The 26,355-nt window shown below is 45.9% G+C and overlaps 6 protein-coding genes across 7 annotated transcripts; 3 read left to right on the forward strand and 3 right to left on the reverse strand.

Moving 5' to 3' along the window:
- The first annotated feature begins 631 nt into the window (after positions 1–631).
- LOC108149748 (ATP-dependent translocase ABCB1) lies at positions 632–6,729 on the forward strand. Its single transcript, XM_017277539.2, has 9 exons — positions 632–848; positions 1,818–2,043; positions 2,114–2,397; positions 2,888–4,850; positions 4,912–5,217; positions 5,277–5,416; positions 5,477–6,038; positions 6,111–6,257; positions 6,321–6,729. Exons 1-9 carry the CDS (start codon positions 733–735, stop codon positions 6,519–6,521), a joined length of 3,945 nt encoding a protein of 1,314 aa, XP_017133028.1. The 5' UTR covers positions 632–732; the 3' UTR covers positions 6,522–6,729.
- LOC108149749 (heat shock 70 kDa protein cognate 5) lies at positions 6,716–10,497 on the reverse strand. 2 transcript variants are annotated; one of them, XR_005977042.1, is made up of 7 exons: positions 10,221–10,497; positions 10,053–10,099; positions 9,211–9,789; positions 7,686–8,790; positions 7,486–7,626; positions 7,003–7,418; positions 6,716–6,942 (listed from the first exon to the last, which is right to left on the reverse strand). XR_005977042.1 is itself a non-coding variant. In XM_017277540.2 (6 exons), exons 1-6 carry the CDS (start codon positions 10,308–10,310, stop codon positions 7,314–7,316), a joined length of 2,067 nt encoding a protein of 688 aa, XP_017133029.1. In that variant the 5' UTR covers positions 10,311–10,497; the 3' UTR covers positions 6,716–7,313. The 2 variants fall into 2 exon arrangements, 1 of the variants encoding a protein (XP_017133029.1); XM_017277540.2 differs by having other exon boundaries at positions 6,716–7,418.
- A 415-nt stretch (positions 10,498–10,912) lies between these two features.
- LOC108149747 (dnaJ homolog subfamily C member 11) lies at positions 10,913–13,254 on the forward strand. Its single transcript, XM_017277538.2, has 6 exons — positions 10,913–11,178; positions 11,252–11,828; positions 11,886–12,183; positions 12,240–12,356; positions 12,414–12,837; positions 12,906–13,254. Exons 1-6 carry the CDS (start codon positions 11,104–11,106, stop codon positions 13,038–13,040), a joined length of 1,626 nt encoding a protein of 541 aa, XP_017133027.1. The 5' UTR covers positions 10,913–11,103; the 3' UTR covers positions 13,041–13,254.
- Positions 13,255–13,506: 252 nt separating this feature from the next.
- LOC108149794 (beta-1,4-N-acetylgalactosaminyltransferase bre-4) lies at positions 13,507–15,683 on the forward strand. Its single transcript, XM_017277658.2, has 5 exons — positions 13,507–13,779; positions 13,834–14,138; positions 14,205–14,628; positions 14,712–14,930; positions 15,000–15,683. The coding sequence occupies exons 1-5, from the start codon at positions 13,655–13,657 to the stop codon at positions 15,139–15,141; spliced, it is 1,215 nt and encodes a 404-aa protein (XP_017133147.1). The 5' UTR covers positions 13,507–13,654; the 3' UTR covers positions 15,142–15,683.
- A 70-nt stretch (positions 15,684–15,753) lies between these two features.
- LOC108149793 (vacuolar protein sorting-associated protein 27) lies at positions 15,754–23,373 on the reverse strand. Its single transcript, XM_041707308.1, has 7 exons — positions 23,171–23,373; positions 19,344–19,429; positions 19,083–19,282; positions 18,807–19,012; positions 17,200–18,281; positions 16,538–16,729; positions 15,754–16,480 (listed from the first exon to the last, which is right to left on the reverse strand). Exons 2-7 carry the CDS (start codon positions 19,410–19,412, stop codon positions 16,346–16,348), a joined length of 1,884 nt encoding a protein of 627 aa, XP_041563242.1. The 5' UTR covers positions 19,413–19,429; positions 23,171–23,373; the 3' UTR covers positions 15,754–16,345.
- A 1,041-nt stretch (positions 23,374–24,414) lies between these two features.
- Positions 24,415–26,304, reverse strand: LOC108149830 (inactive selenide, water dikinase-like protein). The gene is made up of 2 exons (XM_017277704.2): positions 26,199–26,304; positions 24,415–25,841 (listed from the first exon to the last, which is right to left on the reverse strand). Exon 2 carries the CDS (start codon positions 25,827–25,829, stop codon positions 24,633–24,635), a length of 1,197 nt encoding a protein of 398 aa, XP_017133193.1. The 5' UTR covers positions 25,830–25,841; positions 26,199–26,304; the 3' UTR covers positions 24,415–24,632.
- Positions 26,305–26,355: the final 51 nt, after the last annotated feature.

The following is a 26,355-nucleotide window of genomic DNA, read 5'->3' on the forward strand; positions in this document are numbered from 1 at the left end:
GGGAACACATTATGTTCACTTATAGCCCTAAACAATTTGCAATCGTTGGTTCACAGTCTGATAATACCGAACACTTAATGAAATCCGGTGACCACAGTATATTGTGTGATAAAATGACTGTGCTTTAGATTGCGTTTTATTTTTCTTAATAACAATGAATATTTGCAGTTTAAGAGTCACTGACCTAGCGTTATAAAATTGAACTACTTTAACTGATTCCTTTTGAAGTCCCATCGGTTAGAACTCATCGGTAATCACATTCACGTTATAATCGGTTTCTGCAGATTTCGCTTCACGTGCAAGCAGTGACGTAGGAAGGGGGGTTTTTGGGCTAACACCCCATCTTCTTACTAGGTTAAAAACTGATCGAATATGTTGTGTTACAAAAGTTTAAACATATGTTGTTTGGAAACCCCACCACTCCAAATCTTGGATACGCCACTGCGTGCAAACGTTTAACCACTTATTTCACAAGCCGACCAAACTCACCGTTAGTCTTAAGAATTTTTTACCATACCTGTTCAATATATTGATAAACATGTATTATCAGTTGATAAGGCTCCACTCTGGTCGGGCGGCCATTCAAATATAAACCCATACCTGCTGCCATATTCTAATAGTCTGTTTTAGTCTGCACCGCCTTCAGGTCTTTCTGGCCCACGTGATTCCTACTGCTGATACGGATTGATAGCAAGTGATATTTAGTCATAACCTTCGAAGGACATATATAAGATGACCGTTAAGAACGGCGCCATCGTCAAGGACGATGGCAATTCGCGATCGCAGTATAAAACAAATATCGTCCTGGGCAGCAAAATAGAGGATTCACAAAGAGATCGGAAGAGCTTGTGAGTTTTTGAAAAGTGTTTTATTACCGAAAGTCCTTTAAGGATATACAAATAAAAAACAGGACATTGGTGACTCAAAAGTGAAAGAAATGTGTTATCTATGAAATAACAGTGCCCGAAAGCTTAAGAAAAAATCGTAAAAACTATTAATTGACAACAACTAAACAAATAAAATTAAAAGATTATTATTAATATTAATTAATTTCCATGTCTTCATCAAGTGCTCAACACAACCTTTATTATGCATTCCATTGAAGTTTTTCACCCTTAACAAAATTGCTCTTCAACGATGACATTGCTAATTATTAATATACAATGGTTAAATACTGTGCGTACTTTGCTTCGGGTATACCCCTTTCTAAAGTGCTACGCTGACTTCGTGAAGGACTTGAATAATTTAAAAGAGGTGTACTTAATATATACTTCGTTCCTTAAGCGATCCCTAAGCTCTGCTCATTTAAAAGCCTTCCTCAAAGTCCTTGCTTAATAATCTTTTTTTATGTTATGATATAAATAGTGAACCAAACTGAAGTTTAAGAAAAGTTTTTACTATTTAAAGATCTGTTTAAAAATATGTATTTACTTTAAAAAAACCTTTATTATGAAGTAGTAATTAAGAATCCAGTGTATTATGCAGTCGTTAAGTTGAAAAGGCAGCTATTACTTTATCATTCATTGATTGCTAATGCAATAAACGTCGGCCAAGCAAAAGAGAGCCACCCACAGGGGGAGGGCTCTATAATCGACCCTCTGCTATATGCTGTTCCTACATCACACTTCAGATAGTAACTACGTTGGGCAAAACGTTAGCGTGGTCACAATGTTATTGGCTGTTTGGAACCACTTCCCTCGACGAGTGTCATAGGCAGATAAGGATTTCGCGATTGTCGGTTCAATGCAATAGAAGCGAGACCTACCGATAACCATCTTTGATTGGCATGCTCACCCTTTATTTATTTTTCATTGCAGTGAGCCCAACAAGTCGAAAAAGAAGTCCAAGCATGACGATGCGGATGCCAACGACGAGGAGGATGGCTCCCAGTACCAGGAGGACGTCAAGCAGGTTAGCTACTTCCAGCTCTTCCGGTATGCCACCAAAAAGGATCGCGCACTCTACGTGATCGGACTACTGTCTGCCGTGGCCACTGGCTTGACCACTCCCGCCAACAGTTTGATCTTCGGCAACTTGGCCAATGTGAGTTTAATTTAAATCTCTTCCAAGAAAAATATATGATTCTAATCCTAAAAATCTCTTATTCCCCCAGGACATGATCGATTTGGGCGGTCTGGCGGCTGGGGGCAAAACTTACCGCGCTGGCGATGACTATGGCACTATGCTCCTGGACAAAGTGAGTCAGTTCTCGCTGCAAAACACCTACATCGGCATCGTTATGCTGGTCTGCTCTTACCTCTCGATCACCTGCTTCAACTATGCCGCCCACTCCCAGATCCTGACCATCCGCTCCAAGTTCTTCCGCTCTATCCTCCATCAGGACATGAAGTGGTATGACTTCAATCAGAGTGGTGAAGTGGCCAGCCGAATGAATGAGTAAGTGACTCAAACTCTTTGCCAAATTCCCAACGAAAATAACCGTAATTGGCTATCAATTTTGGCTAGCTTCATATCAGAAATGTGACTTATCAATATGTGAACGTCACTAACATTGTTTTAGAATTTCATAAGCGTAGATTATTTTATGCAATTAATGTTAGAAAGTTTTGGTCGATCTATAGACCCAGCTTTAAAGTACAAAAAATTGATAATCATATTTGTTTTTAATGTAATGATTATTATATTACCAATATCAATCAATTATAAATTATCAATATGTGAACGTCACTAATATTGTTTTAGAATTGCTTAAAATTAAGATAATGTTATGAAACTAATTTTGGGAACTAAAAAAGTTTTGGTCGATCTATAGACCCATAAAAGTAGAAATACATTAAGTCGAAATACTTGAAAATCATATTTGTTTTTAATATAATGACTATTATTTACCTAACTTAACTGATTTTGTTGTGATTATCCATTTCAGAGATCTCTCCAAGATGGAGGATGGACTTGCTGAGAAGGTGGTGATGTTCGTTCACTACCTTGTGGCCTTCGCGGGATCCTTGGTCCTGGCCTTTGTGAAGGGCTGGCAGCTGTCGCTGGTGTGTTTGACCAGTCTGCCGCTGACCTTCCTCGCCATGGGTCTGGTGGCGGTGGCCACCTCGCGCCTGGCCAAAAAGGAGGTGACCGTGTACGCCGGTGCAGCCGTGGTGGCCGAGGGCGCTCTCTCCGGCATTCGCACTGTGAAAGCTTTCGAGGGCGAGGCCAAGGAAGTGGCTGCCTATAAGGAGCGCGTGGTGTCCGCCAAGCTGCTGAACATCAAGCGGAACATGTTCTCCGGCATCGGATTCGGTCTGCTTTGGTTCTTCATCTACGCCTCCTACGCTCTGGCCTTCTGGTACGGCGTGGGTTTGGTGATCAAGGGCTACAACGATGTGGCATACGAGAACTACGATCCCGGCACCATGATCACCGTGTTCTTCTCGGTGATGATGGGCTCCATGAACATTGGCATGGCTGCTCCCTACATTGAGGCCTTTGGAATCGCCAAGGGCGCCTGCGCCAAGGTCTTTCACATCATCGAACAGATCCCAGAGATTAATCCCATTGATGCGGGGGGCAAGAAACTGAACGAGCCCATTACTACCATTGAGTTTAGGGACGTGGAATTCCAGTATCCCACGCGACCAGAGATCCCCATTCTCAACAGACTGAACCTGAAGATCCATCGTGGCCAAACGGTGGCCCTAGTGGGTCCCTCCGGCTGCGGCAAGTCCACCTGCATTCAGCTGGCCCAGAGATTCTACGACCCGCAGGCCGGGGATCTCTACTTCAATGGCTCCCGGCTCCGGGACATCGATATCAACTGGCTGCGCTCCAGGATTGGCGTTGTGGGTCAGGAGCCCGTCCTGTTCGGCACTTCAATCTATGAAAACATTCGATATGGCCGCGAAGATGCCACCAGGGAGGAGATTGAGGCAGCCGCTGCGGCGGCCAATGCGGCGATTTTCATCAAGAAACTGCCCAGAGGATATGACACCCTGGTGGGGGAACGAGGAGCCCAGTTGTCCGGAGGACAGAAGCAGAGGATAGCCATAGCGCGTGCCCTAATCCGCGACCCCGAGATCCTGCTGCTGGACGAGGCCACCTCCGCCCTGGACACCGCCAGTGAGGCCAAGGTGCAGGCTGCCCTGGAGAAGGTGAGCGCTGGACGGACCACCATTATAGTGGCCCACCGGCTGTCCACCGTGCGGCGGGCAGACAGGATTGTGGTGATCAACAAGGGAGAAGTGGTGGAGAGTGGCACCCACCAGGAGTTGATGCAACTGAAGGATCACTACTACAACCTGGTGACCACCCAGTTGGGGGACGATGATGGCTCCGTGTTGAGTCCTAGTGGCGACATCTACAAGAACTTTGACATCAAGGACGAGGATGAAGAGGAAATCAAAGTCCTGCACGAGGAAGATGATGAGGAGGAGGTAGTGGAGTCCTCCAAGAAGGATAAGAAGAAGAAAAAGAAGAAGGTCAAGGACCCGAATGAAGTGAAACCCATGACCGAGGTGATGAAGATGAGCAAACCGGAATATCTGCAAATCACAGTGGGCTGCATCTCATCCGTGATAATGGGCTGTGCCATGCCCATCTTCGCCGTGCTCTTCGGCAGCATCCTCCAGGTCCTGCAGGTGAAGGATGATGACCAATACGTGCGCGAAAACTCCAACCAGTACAGTATGTACTTCATGATTGCCGGAGTCGTAGTGGGCATCGCCACCTTCTTCCAGATCTACTTCTTTGGGATCGCCGGTGAGCGTCTGACGGAACGTCTCCGAGGACTCATGTTCGAGTCCATGCTGCGCCAGGAGGTGGCCTGGTTCGATGACAAGGCCAACGGCACGGGAAGTCTTTGTGCCCGACTTTCCGGAGATGCAGCTGCGGTTCAGGGTGTAAGTTGATGGAAGATCTCCGTTTAGCAAACTACTTTAACAAATTGGATTACTCCCGTAGGCCACTGGTCAGCGAATCGGAACCATCATCCAATCTGTTTCCACTCTTGCCCTGGGTGTCGGTCTGTCCATGTACTACGAGTGGAGTCTGGGACTGGTGGCCTTGGCCTTCACGCCCTTCATCCTCATTGCCTTCTATATGCAGCGCACCCTGATGGCTGAGGAGAACATGGGTTCGGCCAAGACCATGGAGAACTGCACCAAGCTGGCCGTCGAAGTGGTTTCCAACATCCGTACTGTGGTGTCGCTGGGTCGTGAGGAGATGTTCCACCAGAACTACATTGGCATGCTGACTCCAGCCGTTGTGGTAAATTAACATTACATCACAAGATCTTCATTTGGTTAATGAATGCTTTAACCTTATAGATTTCCAAGAGGAACACCCATTTCAGAGGATTTGTCTACGGTCTCGCTCGTTCCCTGATGTTCTTTGCCTATGCCGCCTGTATGTACTATGGAACCTGGTGTGTGGTCTACCGGGGCATGAAGTTCGGAGATGTGTTCAAGTGAGTAGAGGTACTAGTGATGTCAGCCAAGAAGATGGCTTATTTCTACCGCTCTCGTAGGGTGTCCCAAGCCCTGATCATGGGCACAGCATCCATCGCCAATGCTTTGGCCTTTGCGCCCAACATGCAGAAGGGTATATCGGCAGCCAAGACCATCTTCACGTTCCTCCGCCGCCAGCCGCTGATAGTGGACCGTCCGGGAGTGTCCCGCGATCCGTGGCACTGCGACGGAAGCGTCCGCTACGACAAGGTGGAGTTCAGCTATCCCACGCGCCGTGAGATTCAGGTGCTCAAGGGTCTGAATCTGGGCGTGGGCAAGGGTCAGAAGGTGGCCCTGGTGGGTCCGTCGGGCTGTGGAAAGTCCACGTGCATCCAGCTCATCCAGCGATTCTACGACGTGGACAACGGAGCTGCGCTCATAGATGAGCGCGATGTGCGCGACGTGTCCATGAGTAATCTTCGCAACCAGTTGGGTATCGTCTCCCAGGAGCCGATCCTCTTCGATCGCACCATCAGGGAAAATATCGCGTACGGTGACAACTCGAGGTCTGTGACCGATCAGGAAATCATCTCCGCCTGCAAGAAGTCCAATATCCACGAATTCATCGCTAACTTACCCTTGGTAAAATAACATATTTTGAGTTCTCATATGCTTGTTTATTATTGTTTGTTTTCTTCCATCTATGTATCTTAGGGTTATGACACGCGAATGGGTGAAAAGGGTGCCCAGTTGTCTGGAGGTCAGAAGCAGCGCATTGCTATCGCCAGAGCCCTTATTCGGAATCCTAAGATCATGTTGCTGGATGAGGCCACCTCTGCCTTGGACGCTGAAAGTGAAAAGGTGGGTGTTAAAAACCATATCCAAGTATCCAAGAACCCACTTGATCATTCAAATACCTGCCAGGTTGTCCAAGATGCACTCGATGCCGCCTCCGAGGGCCGTACCACGATCAGTATAGCCCATCGACTGTCCACCGTTGTCCACTCGGATGTGATCTTTGTGTTCGAGAACGGAGTAGTCTGCGAAACAGGCGACCACAAGCAACTGCTCGCCAATCGGGGGCTCTACTACACGCTCTACAAACTCCAGAGCGGAGCCATGTAGATGCATAGTCATAGATCTAGTCAACCATTTAGCTTAGTGAACTGCGAACAACGCAATTTGTTAGTATTTGTACAAAGAACTCCTTAGTTTAGTTAAGCTAAGATTATTTATAACCGATTATTGTGTAATACCTCGAGGAATTTAAAAAATGATAGTCAAATCTTTAATTTAATATTTGAAGAAGAACAAAGATATTTTTGTATGTAAATGTTTGTTTTTGTTTTATTTTAAGTTTACATCGATTTGTTTAAATTTAATTGCATATTACCCAGTCGAATTGGTTGTCCACTGGAAACCAACACACAATTTAGCTTAAAGTAGGACCTCCAAGTGATCATCTGTTTAGTTGTCCGCGTCTAGAACGCCGTGGCCGCCTTGCGAATTGAGTTTTTGTGCTGTGCTCGTTATTGTACAACTACAACTAGTTTAGAATATACGTAAAAATAATCAAAATCTTACAGGAACACAACACAACACTGACCACGCGATCCAGATAAGGAATGAATCCGCCTGATTGCATAATAAACAATAAAAACTTTATGCAGTCGCTCGTTTCGGTTCCCTGGCGGCTTGGTCTATGTCTTAACGCTTGGAAGTCACATCGTCTGATTCGACCTGATCGCATCTGATAGAATTTACTACACATTTTTTGGGTAAATGCTTGTGGCTTTTGTGTGATTCATGATTCGGAAAGGAATATGACGTGTTTGTGTTTAACGTAGAACTTAATCGAAATCCAGAAGCGGTTATTATTAAATAGGGGAACAACAACTATGACTATGGTTGCCTAATTTAGTTCTTCTCTTCCTTCTTGGCGTCGCCAGAAGTGTCGCTTGAACTGCTGCTGTCGGAAGATCCAGCTCCAGCTCCAGCGCCGCTCTCGCGCTCCGCAGACATCTGAAATTGGCCAAATACGTCAGTATACAATATAAAACTATCAAAGCTTAGAGGGCTAACAGCTTACCTTCTTGTAGGCCAGCTCGAAGAGCTTGAGGGACGACTGCTGCAGCGAAGAGGTGGCCTTCCTGACTTCCTCAAGGTCAGCGGTCTCCTTGTTGGCCAGCAACGTGCGCAGATCAGCAATCTCCTTCTTCAGCTTCTCGCACTGCAATTGAATAGGATTAGTATTTTTAAGGGATATGGCAGTTTTGCTTTATTGATTACCTCCTCGGCGGGCAGCTGGCTCTTGAACTCCTCCATCTTGGTCTCGGTGTCGTGGACTATGCTCTCGCCCTGGTTGACGATCTCGATCAGCTCACGCTTTTGCTTGTCGGCTGTGGCGTATTCCTCGGCCTTTTTGATCATGTTCTCGATTTCGTCCTTGCTCAGACCTCCGCTGGACTGGATGACGATCTGCTGCTCCTTGCCGGTGCCCTTGTCCTTGGCCGACACGTGCACAATGCCGTTGGCATCGATGTCAAACACCACCTCGATCTGGGGCACGCCGCGAGGTGCCGGTGGAATTCCCACTAGTGTGAAGGCGCCGAGCAGCTTGTTGTCGTTGGCCATCTCACGCTCGCCTTGGTGCACCTTGATCTCCACCTGGGTCTGGCCATCGCTGGCCGTCGAGAAGACCTGCGACTTCTTGGTGGGAATCGTCGTGTTGCGGGAAATCAGACGGGTGAACACTCCGCCCAGGGTCTCGATACCCAGCGACAGGGGGGTAACGTCGAGCAGGAGCACATCAGTGACATCACCGGCCAACACACCACCCTGGACGGCGGCACCAACGGCCACAGCCTCATCGGGATTCACAGAGCGCGAGGGCTGGCGTCCGAAGAGCTCCTGCACAGTGGACTGCACCTTGGGCATACGGGTCATACCGCCCACCAAGAGCACCTCTCCGATCTCAGACTTCGAGACCTCGGCATCGGACAGAGCCTTCTGGCAGGGCTGGATGGTGCGCTTGATCAGATCGCCCACCAGGCTCTCCAGCTTGGAGCGGGTCATCTTCAGGTTCATGTGCTGGGGACCAGCGGCATCCATGGTCAGATAGGGCAGATTGATGTCAGTCTGCTGGGAGGAGGACAGCTCGCACTTGGCCTTCTCGGCGGCCTCCTTCAGGCGCTGCATGGCAATGTTGTCCTTGCGGATGTCAATTCCACTGTCCTTCTTGAACTCGGCCACCAGGAAGTTGACGATGTGGTTGTCGAAGTCCTCACCGCCCAGCAGGGTATCACCGTTGGTAGACTTGACCTCGAACACGCCCTTTTGGATCTCCAGAATCGAAATATCGAAGGTGCCGCCACCCAAATCGTAAACGGCAATGCTACAAGGATAATAATGGATTATTTCAGTTGAATATGTTGAAGATTGTTATTAACCAACTAAATTTAAATGTTCTTATTTGTTTAAATTAATTATAAAATGGTATTTCTTGCTTTGTTATTTACTTAGAAATAAAAAACCATTGCTAAAGTACAAAATAAAACAAGTGAGTTTTTTTTTTCCAAGATTACCATAACAAATTAAAAACAAATAAAATAACTGTTTTTAATAAAAGCCGATAAATCAATTCAAGAAATCAAGATGAACTACACATTTTTCAAAGCCAAAATTCCTAAAAACTAAGGCCATGTGATAAAGCATTTCTTTAACGATGTCCAATAAAAGTGCAATAATATAAGCAACAATGCTTGTGCATTAAGAACCCATAATTGTTTTTCCTATCTAAACATCAAAAACTCACATTTTATCCTCCGTCTTGTCCATTCCGTAGGCCAGAGCGGCAGCAGTGGGCTCGTTGATCACGCGCAGCACATTGAGTCCGGCGATCTGACCGGCATCCTTGGTGGCCTGACGCTGGGAGTCGTTGAAGTAGGCGGGCACGGTGACCACGGCGTTCTTCACGGGAGTGTTCAGGTACGCTTCGGCTGTCTCCTTCATCTTGATGAGGATGAAAGCGCCGATCTGGGAGGGGGAGTACACCTTGCCGTCGGTGGAGGAGACCCAGGCATCGCCATTGGAGGCCTTGACGACCTTGTACGACAGGTTGGTGATGTCCTTCTTCACCTCGGGATCATCGAAACGTCTGCCGATCAGGCGCTTGGTGGCGTAAAAGGTGTTGGCCGAGTTGGTCACCGCCTGGCGCTTGGCGGGCATGCCCACCAGACGCTCGCCATCCTTGGTGAAGGCGACGTGAGAGGGTGTGGTACGGGCTCCCTCGGCGTTCTCGATTACCTTGGCCTGCTTGCCCTCCATGACGGCCAGGCAGGAATTGGTGGTGCCCAGATCGATGCCAATAACAGCACCTTTGACCTCGCCAGACCTACGAAAAGGGGGTGGAAAATTTGGTTTACACGGGCATATGCAAAGTGGGCTGATAAGGCCGCCGACAACAAGTGCAGATAAGCACCACGTTGCCAACTATACATAGATATTTCCAAATAATCATTTAAAATTTCTTTAAATCTCCCCTGTTATGATGCAACTTAAGGTTGCTTCTGGAAATTCCTATGTTTGCCGAGTGCTTACATAAGCGGTGTCCGAAATTTGGAGAAATCTACGGATAAATGTGTAAACTGCACTTACTTGTAACGCTGCTGCACCGACAATCCATTGCTAGCACCTGGCAGATTCTGCAAAGAAAGAGGGGGTGCTCCGCTATAGAATCTTCCCGTAAAACATGAACCGCACGCCGCATGCCGCACTTTTTATATAATAGTCGGGGCGGGGGGTCGGGAGGGGGAAGATACTTACGCGGAACATGCTAGAAGCCACCGAAATGTTGGAAGGCACCACGCCGGCCTGGCGGGCGATACGGGGCAGAAACTTGGGTACGCGCAGCATTTTGGCTTTTTACTTCTGCAATTTCACACGACAATTGTCAAATTAAAAGCAAAAATTTCGTCAGAACGGCGGAGCACGTTTCTTCCCGTTAGAGGGCTTTAGGTAAGTGACGGTCTCGTCTCTAGCGGACTATGCGATAGTTCGCCGTGGTTCGTGAGCCAGAGTTGCCAGAGTTGCCAGCGCGCGTGGTGGTGTTGTTTTCTTCAACTTCGATTGCGAGTTTCTGTGGTGTAAAAAATATTTAAATGTTTAACTTGGATTCCAGCACAATGTGGTGTGTTAACATAGTTACAGAAAGCTAACTGGATTTAACGTGACGAAACGAAAGGATTTTTTAGGAGAGTAAAAAGCGAATCAAAACTTGTCGCGCTAGGGTAATAAACATAAAATACGTTCAATTATTTAAAGGCCTGATATAATTTTAATAATAAAAAAGGATATTTTTAAAATCCCACCAATAATTAATAACAAATTTACCAATATGTTCTTAAGTTTTTTGTCACTTCTAGCTGACGATAGTTAATGAAGGCACCTCCATCTCACATCACTAGTTCGCCGTTCGTAAGTGAGACCATACTGGCGCAGTATGACCGCATGTCACAACAAAACCCCTTTTGGAGCAAACCATCGGCACTATCGGCACTTTTAACACATGTATAGTCATTGCGTAAAAGTACCCAAAAATTTCGAAATCCCAAATTAACATAGAACGCCGGTGAGGCCCGTGCGCTGCCCCGTCCCCGCCCCTCTTTAAATCCGAGCAGCAACCGAGCAGCGGGTTCAGATCAGCGACATGGCATCGGATCACGAGGAGTCCGACGCGGAACTGGACGAGAACTACTACACATTTCTTAATTTGCCCCGGGATGTAAGTGCAGCGCCACCGGCCAGTAGCTAATAGATAACCCTCGAGCTGATCCCTTCTCATCTGCCATTCGCAGGCCACCCCGGAGCAGATCAACACGGCGTACCGGAAACAGAGCCGCATCTTCCACCCGGACAAGCACCTGGAGCCGGAGAGCAAGAAGAAGGCCGAGATCATGTTTAACCGCACCAAGCGCGCCTACGAGGTGCTCTCGGATCCCCAGCAGCGGGCCATCTACGACTCCGTGGGCGAGAAGGGCCTGCGCACCGAGGGCTGGGAGATTCTCCACCGGACGAAGACTCCGGCCGAGATCCGGGAGGAGTACGACCGACTGGCCCAGGCGGCCGCCGAGCGACGCCTTCAGCAGCGCACAAATCCGCGGGGCAACATCACCATCAACGTCAACGCCACGGAGATCTTTGCGCCGTACGACGACTCCGAGATGCCGCGCGTCGAAATCGGCTCCATGAGCATTGCCCAGTCCATCGAGGCTCCCATCACGCGCAAGGACATGATCATCATGAGCGGCAACCTGTACTCCTCCAATGGCAATGGCAGCGGTGGCTTCGTAGTCGCCGGACGACGGCTGCTCAACAAGGGTTGGCTGGAGCTGTGTGCCGGCGCGGGAAACGGATTCCTTCTGGGTCTCAAGGGTATGTCATTTATCTTAATCCCTGACCTGCAAAGAATACATAGAATTTCCTTTTAAGGTGGCCGAACACTGAGTCAAAAGGTAACCGTGAACGGTGGTACTAACCTTAACTTCCGGGACCAGGGGGTCATACCCGCCCTGTTCTCCACGCTGGCCGTGCAGCTGGACAAGCACACGATGGGCAGCCTGACGCTGAACGCCGGTCCGCAGTCCTCCATGTCCACGCAGATCGATCACTCCAAGGAGACGTACTCGCTGAGCTCGTCCCTGGTGATTGGCACGCCGCATGTGTACTTCGGGCTGTCCTACACCCGCAAAATGATGGAGAACGAGCTGAAGATGAAGCTGGCGGCCAAGTAGGAACTCCGAACAAGCAGTACATCTAGTTTACTAATGAGTTCTACTTTCAAAGGGTTGGAACCTTCGGCTTTATGGGCGAGTATGGAGTGGAGAAGAAGGTCTCCAAGTACAGCTCAGTGACGGCCATGGTGTCGATTGGCGTGCCTTCCGGAGTTATACTCAAATTCAAGTGTGTGAATCTACAAAAGCTTTGAAACACCTATTTCACCACCAATCTTTCACCCAGAATACTACGTTCAAACCAATCGTACGTGTTCCCCATCCACCTGAGCGACGAGATTGTGCCCGCGGCGGTTTTCTACGCCTCGGTGACGCCGGTGATTGCGTGGTTCCTCATCAAAAAGACTGTGATGGATCCCATGGAGGCGGAGCGCAAGAGCATTGAGGTGGAGCGGACGAAGCGGCAGAACGAGCAGCGGCTGTCAGCCAAGCGGCAGGAGGCCAGTGCCGCCGTCCACCTAATGCAGGCCACGTACCACCGCATCATGACCGAGGAGCTGGAGAGGACGGGTCTGATCGTCACGCGAGCCGTGTACGGCTGCACGACGGAGGGCGGCAGCCAATTTAAGCCGGATCAGTCCCTGGACGTCACAGTGCCCATTCAGTGCATGGTCAAGGACGGAACCCTGCATCTGCATGATTCCTCGAAGGTGGGTCTTTTCCCATATAGATATAGATTGTCATTCTGAAAGAGATCTAATTTGATTTCATCACACAGAGCGACCTGCCCGGTTTTTATGATCCCAGCATCGGGGAGGAGAAGATTCTGCGCATAGAGTACACCTACCAGAACCAGTTCAAAGTGATCAACATCAAGGACAACGAGGCGCTGCGACTGCCATTGCCAGGATAGTGGGGCCTCGCTGCTCTACACTGCAATTAGTTTAAATCTTCAGTTGTGTTTGTAACTTGTTTTTATTCTTGATAGAAAAGACCCATTCCCAGGACTTGGGGGCAAGTATCGCCAGTTCGTATGTTGCCCCAAATTACAATACCATTCTGTAACTCGCTATTATTTGGGATACCTACGCGATCCGAAGAGCGCAATAAACCACAAAAATATGAAATAGTATTTGATTGATACTGCTTTGCAAATATTTGATTTGATTTTTATTGATACGGTTTTGCAGACATTTCATTTGATTTTTAATTGCCAAACAACATTCGTTTTTGTAAATTTTTAAGTTTTTTTAATGATTTACTTTTTAATAAACATACTAAATTTTAAACAAATCCAGGTGATAGTGATGGACTATTTAAATTTATCGCCAAAAACTATCGGTTGTCTGTGGCAGTGGGAATTGCGATGTCATGGCAACCCTGCTCGGGGGGAGAGATTCACCTGACTTATCTGTTTTGGGCTCTGGAGTTTTAACGCTTTTTGTTCGGCGAGCGAATGTTTTCCGCGTGAAAATGCCCGTTCGCAGCGCCACAGCGTGTAGCAAGGTATGATGCAATCCGTGGACCATGTCCCTGTTCACAAAGGCGAATCTCATACGCTTCCTGGCCGGCGCGATTATCTTGTTGCTGGTGCTTAACTTTGTGGTCTTCCGTACCGACGGAGCCAGCGGCACGTCGCTCAGCAAGCTCAGGTGAGTTGCAGTTGTAAATCCCGTGAAGTATAGACTAAATATCCCCGTTTATAGCATCCGGCGCGTGCACAAATATGCGCATATCTACGGGAACGCCAGCAGTGAAGGAGGAGCACGGCTGCCCGCTTCTCCGCTCGCTTTGTCCAAGGACAGGGAGAGGGATAGGGAGCGGGAGCGGGACCGCGAGCTGCACGGCGGACCCAACTCCACCTCAACGACTGTGATTGCCACGGCAAACTTTACTTCCATTCCACAAGACTTAACGCGCTTCCTGCTGGGCACGCGCAAGCCGTTGCCTCCGGGACAGAAATCTGCATCCGCCCTCCTCGCCAACTGCACTGATCCCGATCCCCGCGATGGTGAGCAGCTCTCCTCGGACTTCGGCCGTGGCCAGAGTGAAATGTCAAACCCTTTATCCTTTCCAGGTGGACCCATCACGCCCAACACCACCCTTGAATCACTAGACATAATCGAAGCCGAACTGGGTCCCCTCCTGCGCCCTGGTGGCGCCTTCGAGCCGGACAATTGCCAGGCCCAGCACCATGTGGCCATTGTGGTGCCCTTCCGCGACCGATACGCCCATCTGTCCGTCTTCCTGCGCAACATCCACCCGTTCCTGATGAAGCAACGCATCGCCTATCGCATTTTTATTGTGGAACAGACCAACGGCAAGCCCTTCAATCGGGCTGCCATGATGAACATTGGTTATTTGGAGGCCTTAAAGCTGTACCAGTGGGATTGTTTCATATTCCACGACGTCGATCTTCTGCCTTTGGACGACCGCAATCTCTACAACTGTCCACGTCAGCCGCGGCATATGTCGGTGGCCATAGACACGCTGAATTTCAGGTAGGTACTTTGGCACTCACAGGCACAGGCCATAGATAAGAACTTAACATAATCGACGTTGAATAACTTATTTCGTTCGTCAGGTTGCCTTATCGATCAATATTTGGAGGAGTGTCCGCCATGACGCGTGAGCACTTCCAGGCCGTGAATGGGTTCTCCAACTCGTTCTTCGGCTGGGGCGGCGAGGATGACGACATGTCCAATCGGTTGAAGCATGCCAACCTATTCATATCAAGGTATCCCGTCAACATAGCCCGCTATAAGATGCTGAAGCATCAGAAGGAGAAGGCCAATCCAAAGCGGTGAGTTAGTATAATCCCATAATTTCAGTACCAAAATCCTAATTTTCCCTTCCTTCCTTTTCGAAACAGCTATGAGAACCTTCAAAACGGCATGAGTAAAATAGAACAGGACGGGATTAACTCGATCAAGTATGCCATCTACAGCATCAAGCAGTTTCCAACCTTCACTTGGTATTTAGCTGAGCTAAAGAACTCCGAGCGCAAGAGTTAGCCTGCCAAACAGACAGCGTTACAATACGTGACCTTTCCAACTATCTAATATGCGTATGTACAAAGGACAACATTACTTTCACGAACGGTAGTCTCTTTTAATAGAATGTCAGATCATGGCAACATGATTAGTATATTAGACACATATTGTGTATATGGTAGTAAGTCCAGTAACTAAACTCATATTACGATGTAGTATACTTTTAATCCATCATTTAGCTTCAATTCGTACTCAAAAGAACAACAATAAGAATTCGTCTCTGTAGCAATAATCCTCCCGTTCACGTTCACTACTCAAAGTGCTCAATGATACTTAGGTATATACTATATTATAATCTTTTTTTAGTTTTTTTATTGTTTCTGTGTTGTTTTTTGTTTTCGTTTTTGTTATTCCACTATTGTACTTTATTAACTTCTCAAAAGACAGCTACGCCTACTCCTACAAGGTGAAATGTAGGTATTACTTTTGTGATATGCAAATTGTTATTCGATCAGAACGATTTATACCAAAATAAACTTATAAAAAACTTTTACTATACCAAACTCGAATGTTTAGCATACCCCCACGCAAAGCAATCAATCCATTCAAAAATGCACTCAAACAGTTCATCGCTTCGTTTGTTAGATCTCGTTTTTATTATGGTTACTACGTGTATTAGAGATAGTATTTATGGCTCTGTAACGACTGGGTTACCTTTTAAGTCGCAGTTACGATTATGCTTTATGATTAGTGGGTATTCGGGGGCGCTGGCGAAACGAATAATAGGGGGAATTGGATTCCACGGCTCATTTATTAGTGTTTGGTATGCGGTATGCAAATTACAGTTAAAACAATTGGCAACGAGTAAACTTTTTAGGGCATCCCACTGGCAAATTTAAATGCTTGAGCAACAATTTTGAGCAATCTAGGTTGGGGCGAACTATCAAATCCGAAAATCCGAAAAAATATAACAATCGGGGCCATCCATGGATGCCGCTTCACAAATTATATACAAAGACGATAATGTATGGATAGACATAAAATTTGGCAAACAAATTACGCGTACAACGATTAGAGCAACCAATTGACAAGCAAACCCAATAGAAGCTAGACGACCTAGTAGAGAGCAATTAAAGACGCGGGGCAGGATTTAGCGTTAGACCTATTAAGGGCAAATATTAGAAACCTATGTACAAGTAACGATATGCCGGCGATGTCCGCCCATCTACATAATGGAGCAGGGCATGGCACAGCAGAGGGGCAGGCACACGGGCACCACGGCGCCGCCAGACTTGGTTTTCGTCTTTGACTTGGAGCCGGATTCGTACTCGTACATTCCGGAACCCTTGGCCCAGCGACCCTGCAAATATATTCCGATTTGGGATCATGTTCCACCTCAAAGTTATTGGGTACTCACGCCAGAAGCAGAGCCAGCATGCATCTCCTCGCGCTTCATGACGATGGTGTCGTGTCCGGGCGGATAGTACACCTCCTTGCCCGCCTTGTTCACGGATGGCACATGTTGCTGGTTGGGCGAGGCCACCGCCGTCTCGATTTCACGCTTGCGCACTGGAGTCTCAATGTCCACACGATCCACATGGTCAGTGGTCTGAAAAGCAGAGAGCATACGGTAAGTGAAAGCCTTAACACAACATCGAATCTGCATTTATGATGTCATTAAAGTATTTAAGTCTTGCCTTTACAAGTTTACTGTTTACAAGTTAAGGCAGTAATTGACCTACATCTCTAATTCTTAATTAAATTTAGATAGGCTGTGATAAGTTCCTATCTAGAGGCACGCTTTATAAGCAGTTTAAAATATTGTTGGTAATTCTTTTGTAAACATGTTAGTAGCTGAAAAGCGGAAAAACTAAATGGTAAGCTCCATACCAAAAGTTTTCATATCTTTTTATAAATTATTATATTTTATTTAAATATTTTTGAGCACACAAAAAGAGGTTCCAGAATAGTAACTTCTGTCTTAGTTAATTAGAATTCAGATATGTTATTTTTGAAATTTGTATCAATTTTACAAAGCGCAATTGATTAGGTTTTAGGTTTCTCTAAACGTATACTTACAGTTCCGAAGGACTGCATCAGATCATCCACCCGCTGAGGGGGATTACTGTTCACCGGATACTCAACACCGTCCACGGGGAATGGAGATGGCGAGCCGTAGTCGGGACCACGTCGATTGTTCGTGTTGGTGGTCGAGGAGTACTTGTAGCTGTACGTGCTCGTGTTCGGGGGATACCCGTTTCCGTTTGGTGGCTGCTGTGGAGGATACGCGTTGTTGGGCGGCAGCTGCTTCAGTGGAGCGGACTGGGGTAGACCCGGCTCGTAGGGTCCGCCGTTGGGCGGCCCATGGATGCTGTTCACCGTGTTCGAGGTCTCCGTCTCCTTGTAGTAATAGCGATTCACACCCGGCTGCAACGGTGGACTGTGTGGTCCAACTGCGGGTGCTCCGTAGTTGGGACTGTGGGCCGGACTGTGCGGCGGATAGCGCTGCTGCGGCGGCAGCTCATTGACTGTGTTCACGTGATCCGTCTTGTGGATATTGTAGATGATGGTACGGTTGCCCGGCGGAGTTCCTGCCGGTCCCGGTCCCGATCCCAATGGCAGCTGGCGGGGCTGGGGGCTCACGCCGCGGGTGGTGGTCTCCTTGTGCTCCCGGATCTCGTAGGACTGGTTGCTCACCACCGGCCGATCGTTGTGCCTGTTCAGCGTGGAGTAGCTCTCCGTGTTGTAGACCACGGTCTGCGGCACATGCGATGCCTGCGGATGCGGGATCGGCGACAGCTGCGAGAAGTTCTGGCTGGAGTTGTGGCTCTCGTGCAACTTGTAGCTGCTGCTCAGCGTATTCGAGTTGCTCAGGTTGTGGGTGCGGTTAATGGTGCTGGTGTTGCTACCGGGTCCTGTGGCCGGAATCTCGTACGTGTAGGTCCTTACCGTGGTGGTCACCTTGGTGCCCGGAGCGGGCAGGATGCCATCGCTCAGGGCGATGTCCTGCAGCTCCTTGTCGATGGTGGTGCCGCTGGTCAGCGTCTGGTGCTGGGTGCTGCTGGTCGTGGCTGGCAGCAGCTCCACGTTGTTGTTAATGGTGCGATTGCTCTCGTAGATCTTCGACTTGCTCTCGTAATGTCCTCCGCTGGGGGATTGAGCTGGAAGTAGTTAAAATTTTAAAGTAGTATACAAGTTACAATTTTCACTCTCTTTTTTATCAAATTAAGACCAGCAGAAATTTATTAAAAACAACTCAAAAACGCTGAAATTGTAAGTTGTTTGTAAACATATTTTGTAAATAAACAGCATTAATTGAAAGTTCTTGGTAAAATAAATAAATTAGTTGAAATAAATACAAATAAATACTAAAATATTAAAAATATATTGTCTTTAATTGAGAATGCAAATAACACTGAGTTCCACAGAAGTATAAATTCTGCTGGTAAAAAAAACATAGTACATAACAATACAAAATAATACTTAATTTAAACATTATTCGCTTTGATTTCTATCTATTGCGGTTTTTAATTATTTTAAATAGTGAAATTTTAACATACATGTATTTCTCATAATTTGGTTATTTCTGGAATTGTTTTTAATATTTTAATAACCTTTTACTATTTGATTTGTTATCAGTGCGGTTATAAAGGGCTTGCGGGTTAAAAACATTTGATGAGACTTACCTAGAGTATAGGGCTTTTCCTTGGTCTGATAATCATCCCGCTTCAAGCTCGAATACTTGGCCGTAGACTGAAGGGTGCTATAGTCGGTGGGATTGAAGGTCTCCACATCATCGATAAAGGGCTGTTGGCCTCCAGAACCCGAGTGTTTGGTGGTCTTCACCACTCGCGTAGTCCTCGTTACAGTGCCCGAAGGATCAGTGCGTTCACTAAAACAAAACAATATTTAGAGTCCCTTAGAAACTGTTTAAATATTTAAAATCTGAAATAAAAACCCACAGCGTTCTATAGGTTGTTCCATTGCTGGGCAGCAGATCGCGATCCCTGTTGGTAATCTGGCGTTCCTGCTTCAAATCCTCCAGCAATGCATCCAATTGATCTATGTTCTGGTCGGCAGATTTTCCCTGATAGGACAAACTATTGTCTCCAGAGCTTGAGTATTGATAGGATGACTTCTTATAGGCGTAGTTCTTGTCGTTCTAAATCATCAGTGACATAAAAGTCAGCTATAGTCAAATGGATCATTAATCAAGGTCTTACCCTGCCCCATTTCGAAGGCTTGTCCCGCAACGAGGATGAGTAATTTTCCGAACTGCTCGAGTACTGCATTTCCAATTAGTTTTTTTTCTGAAACGGAAACCAATATCATTCATAAATTATTCAAATTCTACGTGTGAGTAAGTGAAACGAGTCGTGGGTGTCTGCGAGACACGTAATCACGGATTGCGACCCCGAACAGCAGGTTGATTTCGCTCCAAGGCGGTTCGCAAGAATCCGAATCCCAAGCATTTTTCCCCACCCACGCGACCATACGAAAATGGCCGCATTCGGCATTCTGAAGTGAGAACTTGTGGCGCATTAATGGAAGCTTAAGTCATCTGAAGTGGGCATCACTCGAGCACACAAAGTAGGGAATGCCAAATAACAATGAACATGAACCGGCGGAGGCTGTCATCCGGAGATGAAATGCCCTGGAAAGTGGCAGAAGTGGTTCTAAAACACTGAAGCTTCTGGGCCTTACAAGGCAGATGTTGAAATGTTTTAGTTGGCTGGACTAGTAAGAAAAATCCCCATCGACCATATTTTACATTTTATAATAAAACAACAATATAATTTGACAATGATATTAAATAAACAACTTAACTATGATCGTAAAATCCTGTATTTATATACCAGTACGTTAAAGTTCTATAGGTTTATCTAGAACTCTTATAACATATGCTATAAATTCATATTTTTAAAAATTATTCTACATTTATAGAAACATTTTAAAATCCATAAAATGCAGTTCAGAACAGTTTTCTTTAATAATAAAATATGATTCTTAAAAAAGTTATGCAAGTATGTACAAAGGTTTATAAAAGAGTGAAAATTATAAATTATAGCTTTGTATATAATTGTTTCAATCAATATGCCATAAAAATCTATTTGTCACTTGTGAAGCTTGTTATTTAAACAATAAATTCTGACAACTTTGAAATTTCAAGGCTAAATATGAGACTTTTCAAATTGTTTTGCATGTAAAAAATTAACTTAAAATAACATTTCTTAATTTTCGATCCCTTCAAATTAGAACTATCCTTTGGCAGTGTAACCTTCAAAATTGCTGGCATTGATTTTCAGAACTGGCACACACGCAAAAACAAGACAAAAGCCAGGGGCAAAAAGTCAAAAATTCAATGTCAAACAGGTTTTCACTTTCAACGTATCCTTAAACTCCTTTTTTGTCTGGGCCGGAACACAAGGTGCACACACTTATGCACGAGAATACACACATATATGTATCTTTTGGGTTGCCTTTATTTTGTTGTGAATGCAGTTTTTGTTTTGTCGATTTTCAGTGATAACCTTGCGGAGAGAGAGATAGTCGGTGATGATGCAAAAATTCAAGATTCGAGAAGGATGACCGACCGGCGATGATGTCATAAGGCGAAGCTTTTGACAGCAACTGCATTAAACGTCAACGCTAACTGGCTTAAGTAATCAAATCAAGGCGAGCTAAATAAATCACCTTTGAATGGTGATTTCGGCGGGGATGCTACGCCATATGGTCAACAGCATAGAGCTTATAAAGACACACGAAACACAAATAATAAAGCCTCACGTCAGCCAAATACACGCATAAAATATCATAATATAAATAAAAGGCCAAATCTAATTGATGCTGCCGCCAGCGCCGCCCCCTCCTCCACCTCCCCACCCACTAAATAGTAAATCGTATATAGCAAATCGTATATAGTGTATCCCCCGATCTCAGCACGTTTTTAGCTGTTCTCTGGGCCTCACTTTGGCGACAATAACAATAACAAAAACAAAATAAAATGCAGAGAGAGCGGAGCGCGTGTTTTGTTTTTGCATATGTACAGTGTACACACGCAGGTCAGAAATGATCTCATATACTCAAATACTCGGATCGAAGCTCTGAGGAAACATGTTGCTCTGTCTGTCTGGCGATTGGAATTAACATTAACCCGTTGAACGACAACGTTCCATATTGCCCGTACTTTGGCCACCGAACATTGATCATTGAGGCATTTACATATATAGTTTCATGAATGAAAAACTTGGCATTACGTATTATTTTAATGATCATATTCATAAGATGTGTGACGTACAAACACTTCTTTTCGTTTTTTTTCGAAACATTACCACTAGTTTGCAAGCAATGTTTAACTAAAATAGCTCAGGTTCACTTTATCTAGAATTTGGAGTCTTATTAGCGTTAGGCTGATGTCTACTAGACTTAAAGCTAAACTATTTTATTATTATTATTAAAAATAATACATTTGAAATGAAATAAAAGAAAAAAATTTTTAAGCACAAAATATTAGATTTTTTTATTTCTCTGCATTATTCTACGACAATAAATTAAACTTAATGTTAAGCTTGCAAAATTCAATTTAATTTGCGTGTATCTTCAGAATTTATTAGCATAAGTTAAGGCATTAATTTATTAAGTCCCAATGAATTAAAAAACAAACTGAGTCATTTACGAAAATCCTTCGCGAAAGTAAACATTTTAAAAGGTGGGATGTATGCTATGAATCACAGGTACAATTATGGAAAACATTATTACATTTTCTAAAAATGTTCATATTTTGTACGAGTAATTTAACAGAGCTTTATTTCAATATAATAAATCTCTAACTTCCAAATTGGTAATTCAGTAATATTCAATATTTAGTGAATTTAGTCATATTCCAGCGCTGTTAAGGAATGTAAGATAACTTATACTTGTGATTTATTTATTATTCTTCAAAATTTATTAAAATTTAAGAAAACACATTCTGTAACACAGAAATTGTGTTCCGATTTCCTTCCAACCAATGTTGAAGTCAAAGATCAAATCTTGTAAGAACACCCAGAAATGTTTTGTTGTTTTCCCAAATTGGGGGAGATGTATTACAATGGGTTAAACCATCGAAGTGGGCGGGGTTTCGGAAAGGGGAAGCGGGATCGCTGATCACAGATCGCCAAATACCAGATCGCATACGTAGGCAATGGCAAACAAAATCGTAAAATAAACAAATAGCGGGCTAACAACGAGTTTGAAATGGCCAAAAAAAAAAAAAAGCGAAGGTGTTGTTGTCGTCGCCGCCGTTCTGTTGTTGAAATTTCCGAAAATCAAATCGAAACGTAGGCGAAATTTAACGTCTATATATGCGCCAGGCAGGCATGTATCATTATCTATATGTGTTCTAGACGGTAGTGTGCTGCGTATCTGTGTGTCGAGTTGCCAATTTGTGGCACCCACACAAAACAATCCACGAGTTCAAGCCAAGCGGACATAAACAAGCTATAGACGCCGTTTGAACTTGGCTAAATTAAACGAAAGTTTAGCGAGCATACAGATGCTAAGATACTCAGCTACTGGGCGAATTTCCGAACACTTTTCGACTTTCGACTTTTGCCGAGCCATTTTTTTTCGTCGGTATATGAAAACAAATAATTCTATTTATAGTTCACTGCCACTGTTCTTTCAATTTAAATACTGCGCTGTCGGTCGGTTCCGTGGGGAAATGGAAATAAATCGAGTGTACGTACGAGTGCCCACCGTACATGAATCATCTGGCCAAGAAGAGATACACAACCAATCTGCCAGATACATCGCTACATGGTCGGTGAGGATGCGTTTCTGCTGCTTTTCGAATTTCACTTCAAAAAGCGAGTACTTCCACGTACATGCAGTACGAGTACGTGAAATGTGAAATACCACAACAACGAAAACTCGTTTCTGTTTCTATCTGCGGTCTCGAGCTCCTCTTTCATAGGCCATAGACATAGACCAAAAAGACACAAACAGCCCACACACTCTCTTTCGTCTTTCGTCTAGGTATTTCTCTCGCACAAATACTTGCAGCACTCACTGTGCACTTTTCCAAAACTCCAAAAACGCAACTACCAGCTACAGTTCAATGGGGAAGGAAATTCGTTGTTAAGTGTATTAGTGTTCGATCGCTCCCAGCACTAGAGTGTAACGGTTCGCGGAGTGTTAGGTTTTTCGCTGTGGTAACGGATCTTTGAATCTTCGGATCTTGACGCGTCGCTAGCTCGGGCGGTACTGAGGCCTCCGATCCGCACTTGCCACCAGCTATCGCCATCCCCCATCCCCATCCCCGCCAGTGCGATCCGATCCGATCCGATGGCAACTTGCTCCGGAGACGCAGCTCGGACCTGTTCGCCCGTGTTGGAGAGCATCTGGGAGGCGGGAGAATGGCCCATGACCATAGCCTCTCTCGGCTTTCGGTTGCAAAGCTCTCTAAAAGCTTTTCTCTCCGCAACTAATGCCAATTGATCGGGCGATAGAGAACGAGAAGTGTATTTATTTGATCAGAAATATTAAACACCCTTGATGAATCCAAAATATACAGTTTAAATTCTATTCTACATTACCTTTTGGTGTGTAAGTAACTGTAATAGATCAAAGCCTGACAAGATATAAAACTAAGATAAATAAAACTCTTTTTCGCCATAAACAGGCCCATTACTGGACGAACTACATAAACTTATAAAACTCTCTTACCACCTTGGCTTGTAAAATATTTTGAGAATTTCAAAACAAGAAAACTTTGTTTTCCAAAATTATTGAGCAATCAGTTCATTTGATAAAAGGTTGCATTTTCAATATAATTTCTTTTAATTGAAAACATATGAACCTAATTACCGGAAATATACAAATCTGATTACCCGCTCCAAAGTCTGAACTGAAAAAACAAAGCTACTCTGATAAAAATTCACAAAATCCGCCACCAATTTGACTTCCAAAACGCGTGATTGTTTTTTTTTTTTTTTTTTTGCAATCGATCGTAAGCGTGTACATATGTATGTATGTATAAATAGCACAAATTAGCAAACCAATTTTAAATTGAAGCTTGCGAAGTTTTAAATCCCAACTAAGCGACCCTGTAGAACGGCCTCTTCTATGCCTGATTTAATGGGTCAAATAATTTGATTAAATTTAAATGACAGCCTACTGTTCAGAATGAGCAAACAATTCGAAGATGCTCCAGTTTTTGCCAAGCCATGATGCGCCATAGATTTAATGACAAAAGTTTACTTATAAAAAGCTCATGCACTTGTTGCCTCGTTTCCCCCCAAAAAACCGTTCTCGTTCGTTTACTCGATATAAAAGAGTCAAGTGTTTTCATTTTATTCACTCGTATTGCAGTAGAGTCGTCCATGATTATTGTGATCAGTGAATCTGAAGTTGATAAGCTTTTTTATAAAAAACAAAGACCGATAATGCCGGTTACAACTGAGGGGAGCAGCAGTTACGTTAAAATTACGATACTTAAGGTAGACAAAAGCGGCTGTACGGGCGGCGACGATCTAATCCTTGGCGGGCACCTCGATGACGCGCGGCTTGTCGATGATGCGGGCGGTCTTGTTGCCCTTCTCGACGATGCCGATGATCCATGCCTGGTAGCCCTCCTGCTTCTCGATGTCCTTGCAGTAGGCGGCGGCTTGCTCGCGCGGCAGGCAGATCAACAATCCTCCCGAGGTCTCGGCCGAGTGGCCCTGCAGCAGCTGGAACATGTTGCCGCAGGCCTTGGCCACCGCGGCCATCTTGGCGATCACCGGCAGGTTGTGTATGACAAAGGACACGTCCTTCTTCTGATGGGCGGCCAGTGTTTGGGCGTGACCGAGCAGTCCGAATCCGGTGATGTCGGTGGCCCCGTGGGCATTGTACTTGTGCATGAGGCGAGCGGCCACTCTATTGAGCCGCGACATGGAGTTCATGGCCCGGTGGTAGGCCTTGCGCACATCCTCCTCGGACACCACCAGCTTGATGCGGTTCCAGCGCTCCGGCTGGTCAATCCACTGGTGGGCATTCACAGCCACTTGAGTGCCCAGTGGCTTGGTTAGGACCAGAACATCTCCCACTACGGCGTTGTCTGGCACAATGTACTCATTAGGCTGGCAAATGGTGGAGGCCACCCCACCAATGGTGCACCAGGGATTGACCACGCTCTGCCCTCCGGTCACAGTGGTGCCTGCCTCCAGAGCGGAGTCCTTGAAGCCCCGCATAATCAGTGGGATAACGACGTCGCGCTCCTTCTCCGTCATCTTGGTGCTGACCGCCAGAAGCATTAGCATGTTGTCGCAATCGGTGACGCCCATGGCGTAGAGATCGCTCAGCACATTGGCGCAGGCAATCTTGCCCATCATGTAGGGGTCGTCGACGATGGGGTAGAAGAAGTCGGTGGTCTGCACCAGGCAGAGACCGCCGTGTCGCAGCGGGATCACCGAGCAGTCCAGACCAATGCCGATCCGGGGAATGGCCACGTTGAGGAACTGCGGCTCCTGGTCCTGGGCGGAGTAGTCCTGCTGCAGGGCGGACACCAGCTTGGAGAGCACATCCTGTGGCACCTTGCAGCCGCGTCCTTTGAGATCCGCGAAGCGGGTGAGCCGAAAAGAACCATCCAGATCGTGGGCTGTGGGATCGAAAGGACGACGCAGCTCGGCGTCGCCACCGCCATGGAGCTCCAAATGGGCCGAGTTCAGGACATCAGCGGCGTAGCTCATCTTGCTTTACGGCTGAAGGATAAGAAAATCTGATTATGAATGGGTATGACCAATTAACGCACTTTTTGCCGCGCAACAAAACATAATGGTCCACACTATGCAGCGAGTAACTCGCGTTCTCCCCGGGCACCAATACCACAGCGCTCAGACGTGTATGTACACGGATTTTCCGCTGCGTGTGTGTAGCGCGGCCTGTGATTGGCTGTTGCCGCGATGGCGGCTAAAACGGGCGAAGTCAGTATTTCTCCCCGTCGGCGAGGCGAGAAACGTGAACAATGCCCACTCATTTCAATTGCAAAATGCCAAAAAAGTGCACACTTTTATATTTCGCACTTTATCGGTGGTAATTTCTAAAGACTTTACACTTACGTTTGCTTGTGCGAATCTACAACGAAATTTGTATGGGTCGTCAGCAAAAATTATTTATTTTGCGCCTGGTTTTTGCTTTTTCAACGAGCGAGATGCAGTGTTACCAGATGGTAAAACTATTTTTTCCTCAAATGCTGGTGAGCGTTTATTGTGGAAC

The sequence above is a fragment of the Drosophila elegans genome, unplaced genomic scaffold (assembly GCF_018152505.1).
Source record: "Drosophila elegans isolate 14027-0461.03 unplaced genomic scaffold, ASM1815250v1 contig_183, whole genome shotgun sequence".
In the NCBI taxonomy this organism is placed as follows: domain Eukaryota; kingdom Metazoa; phylum Arthropoda; class Insecta; order Diptera; family Drosophilidae; genus Drosophila; species Drosophila elegans.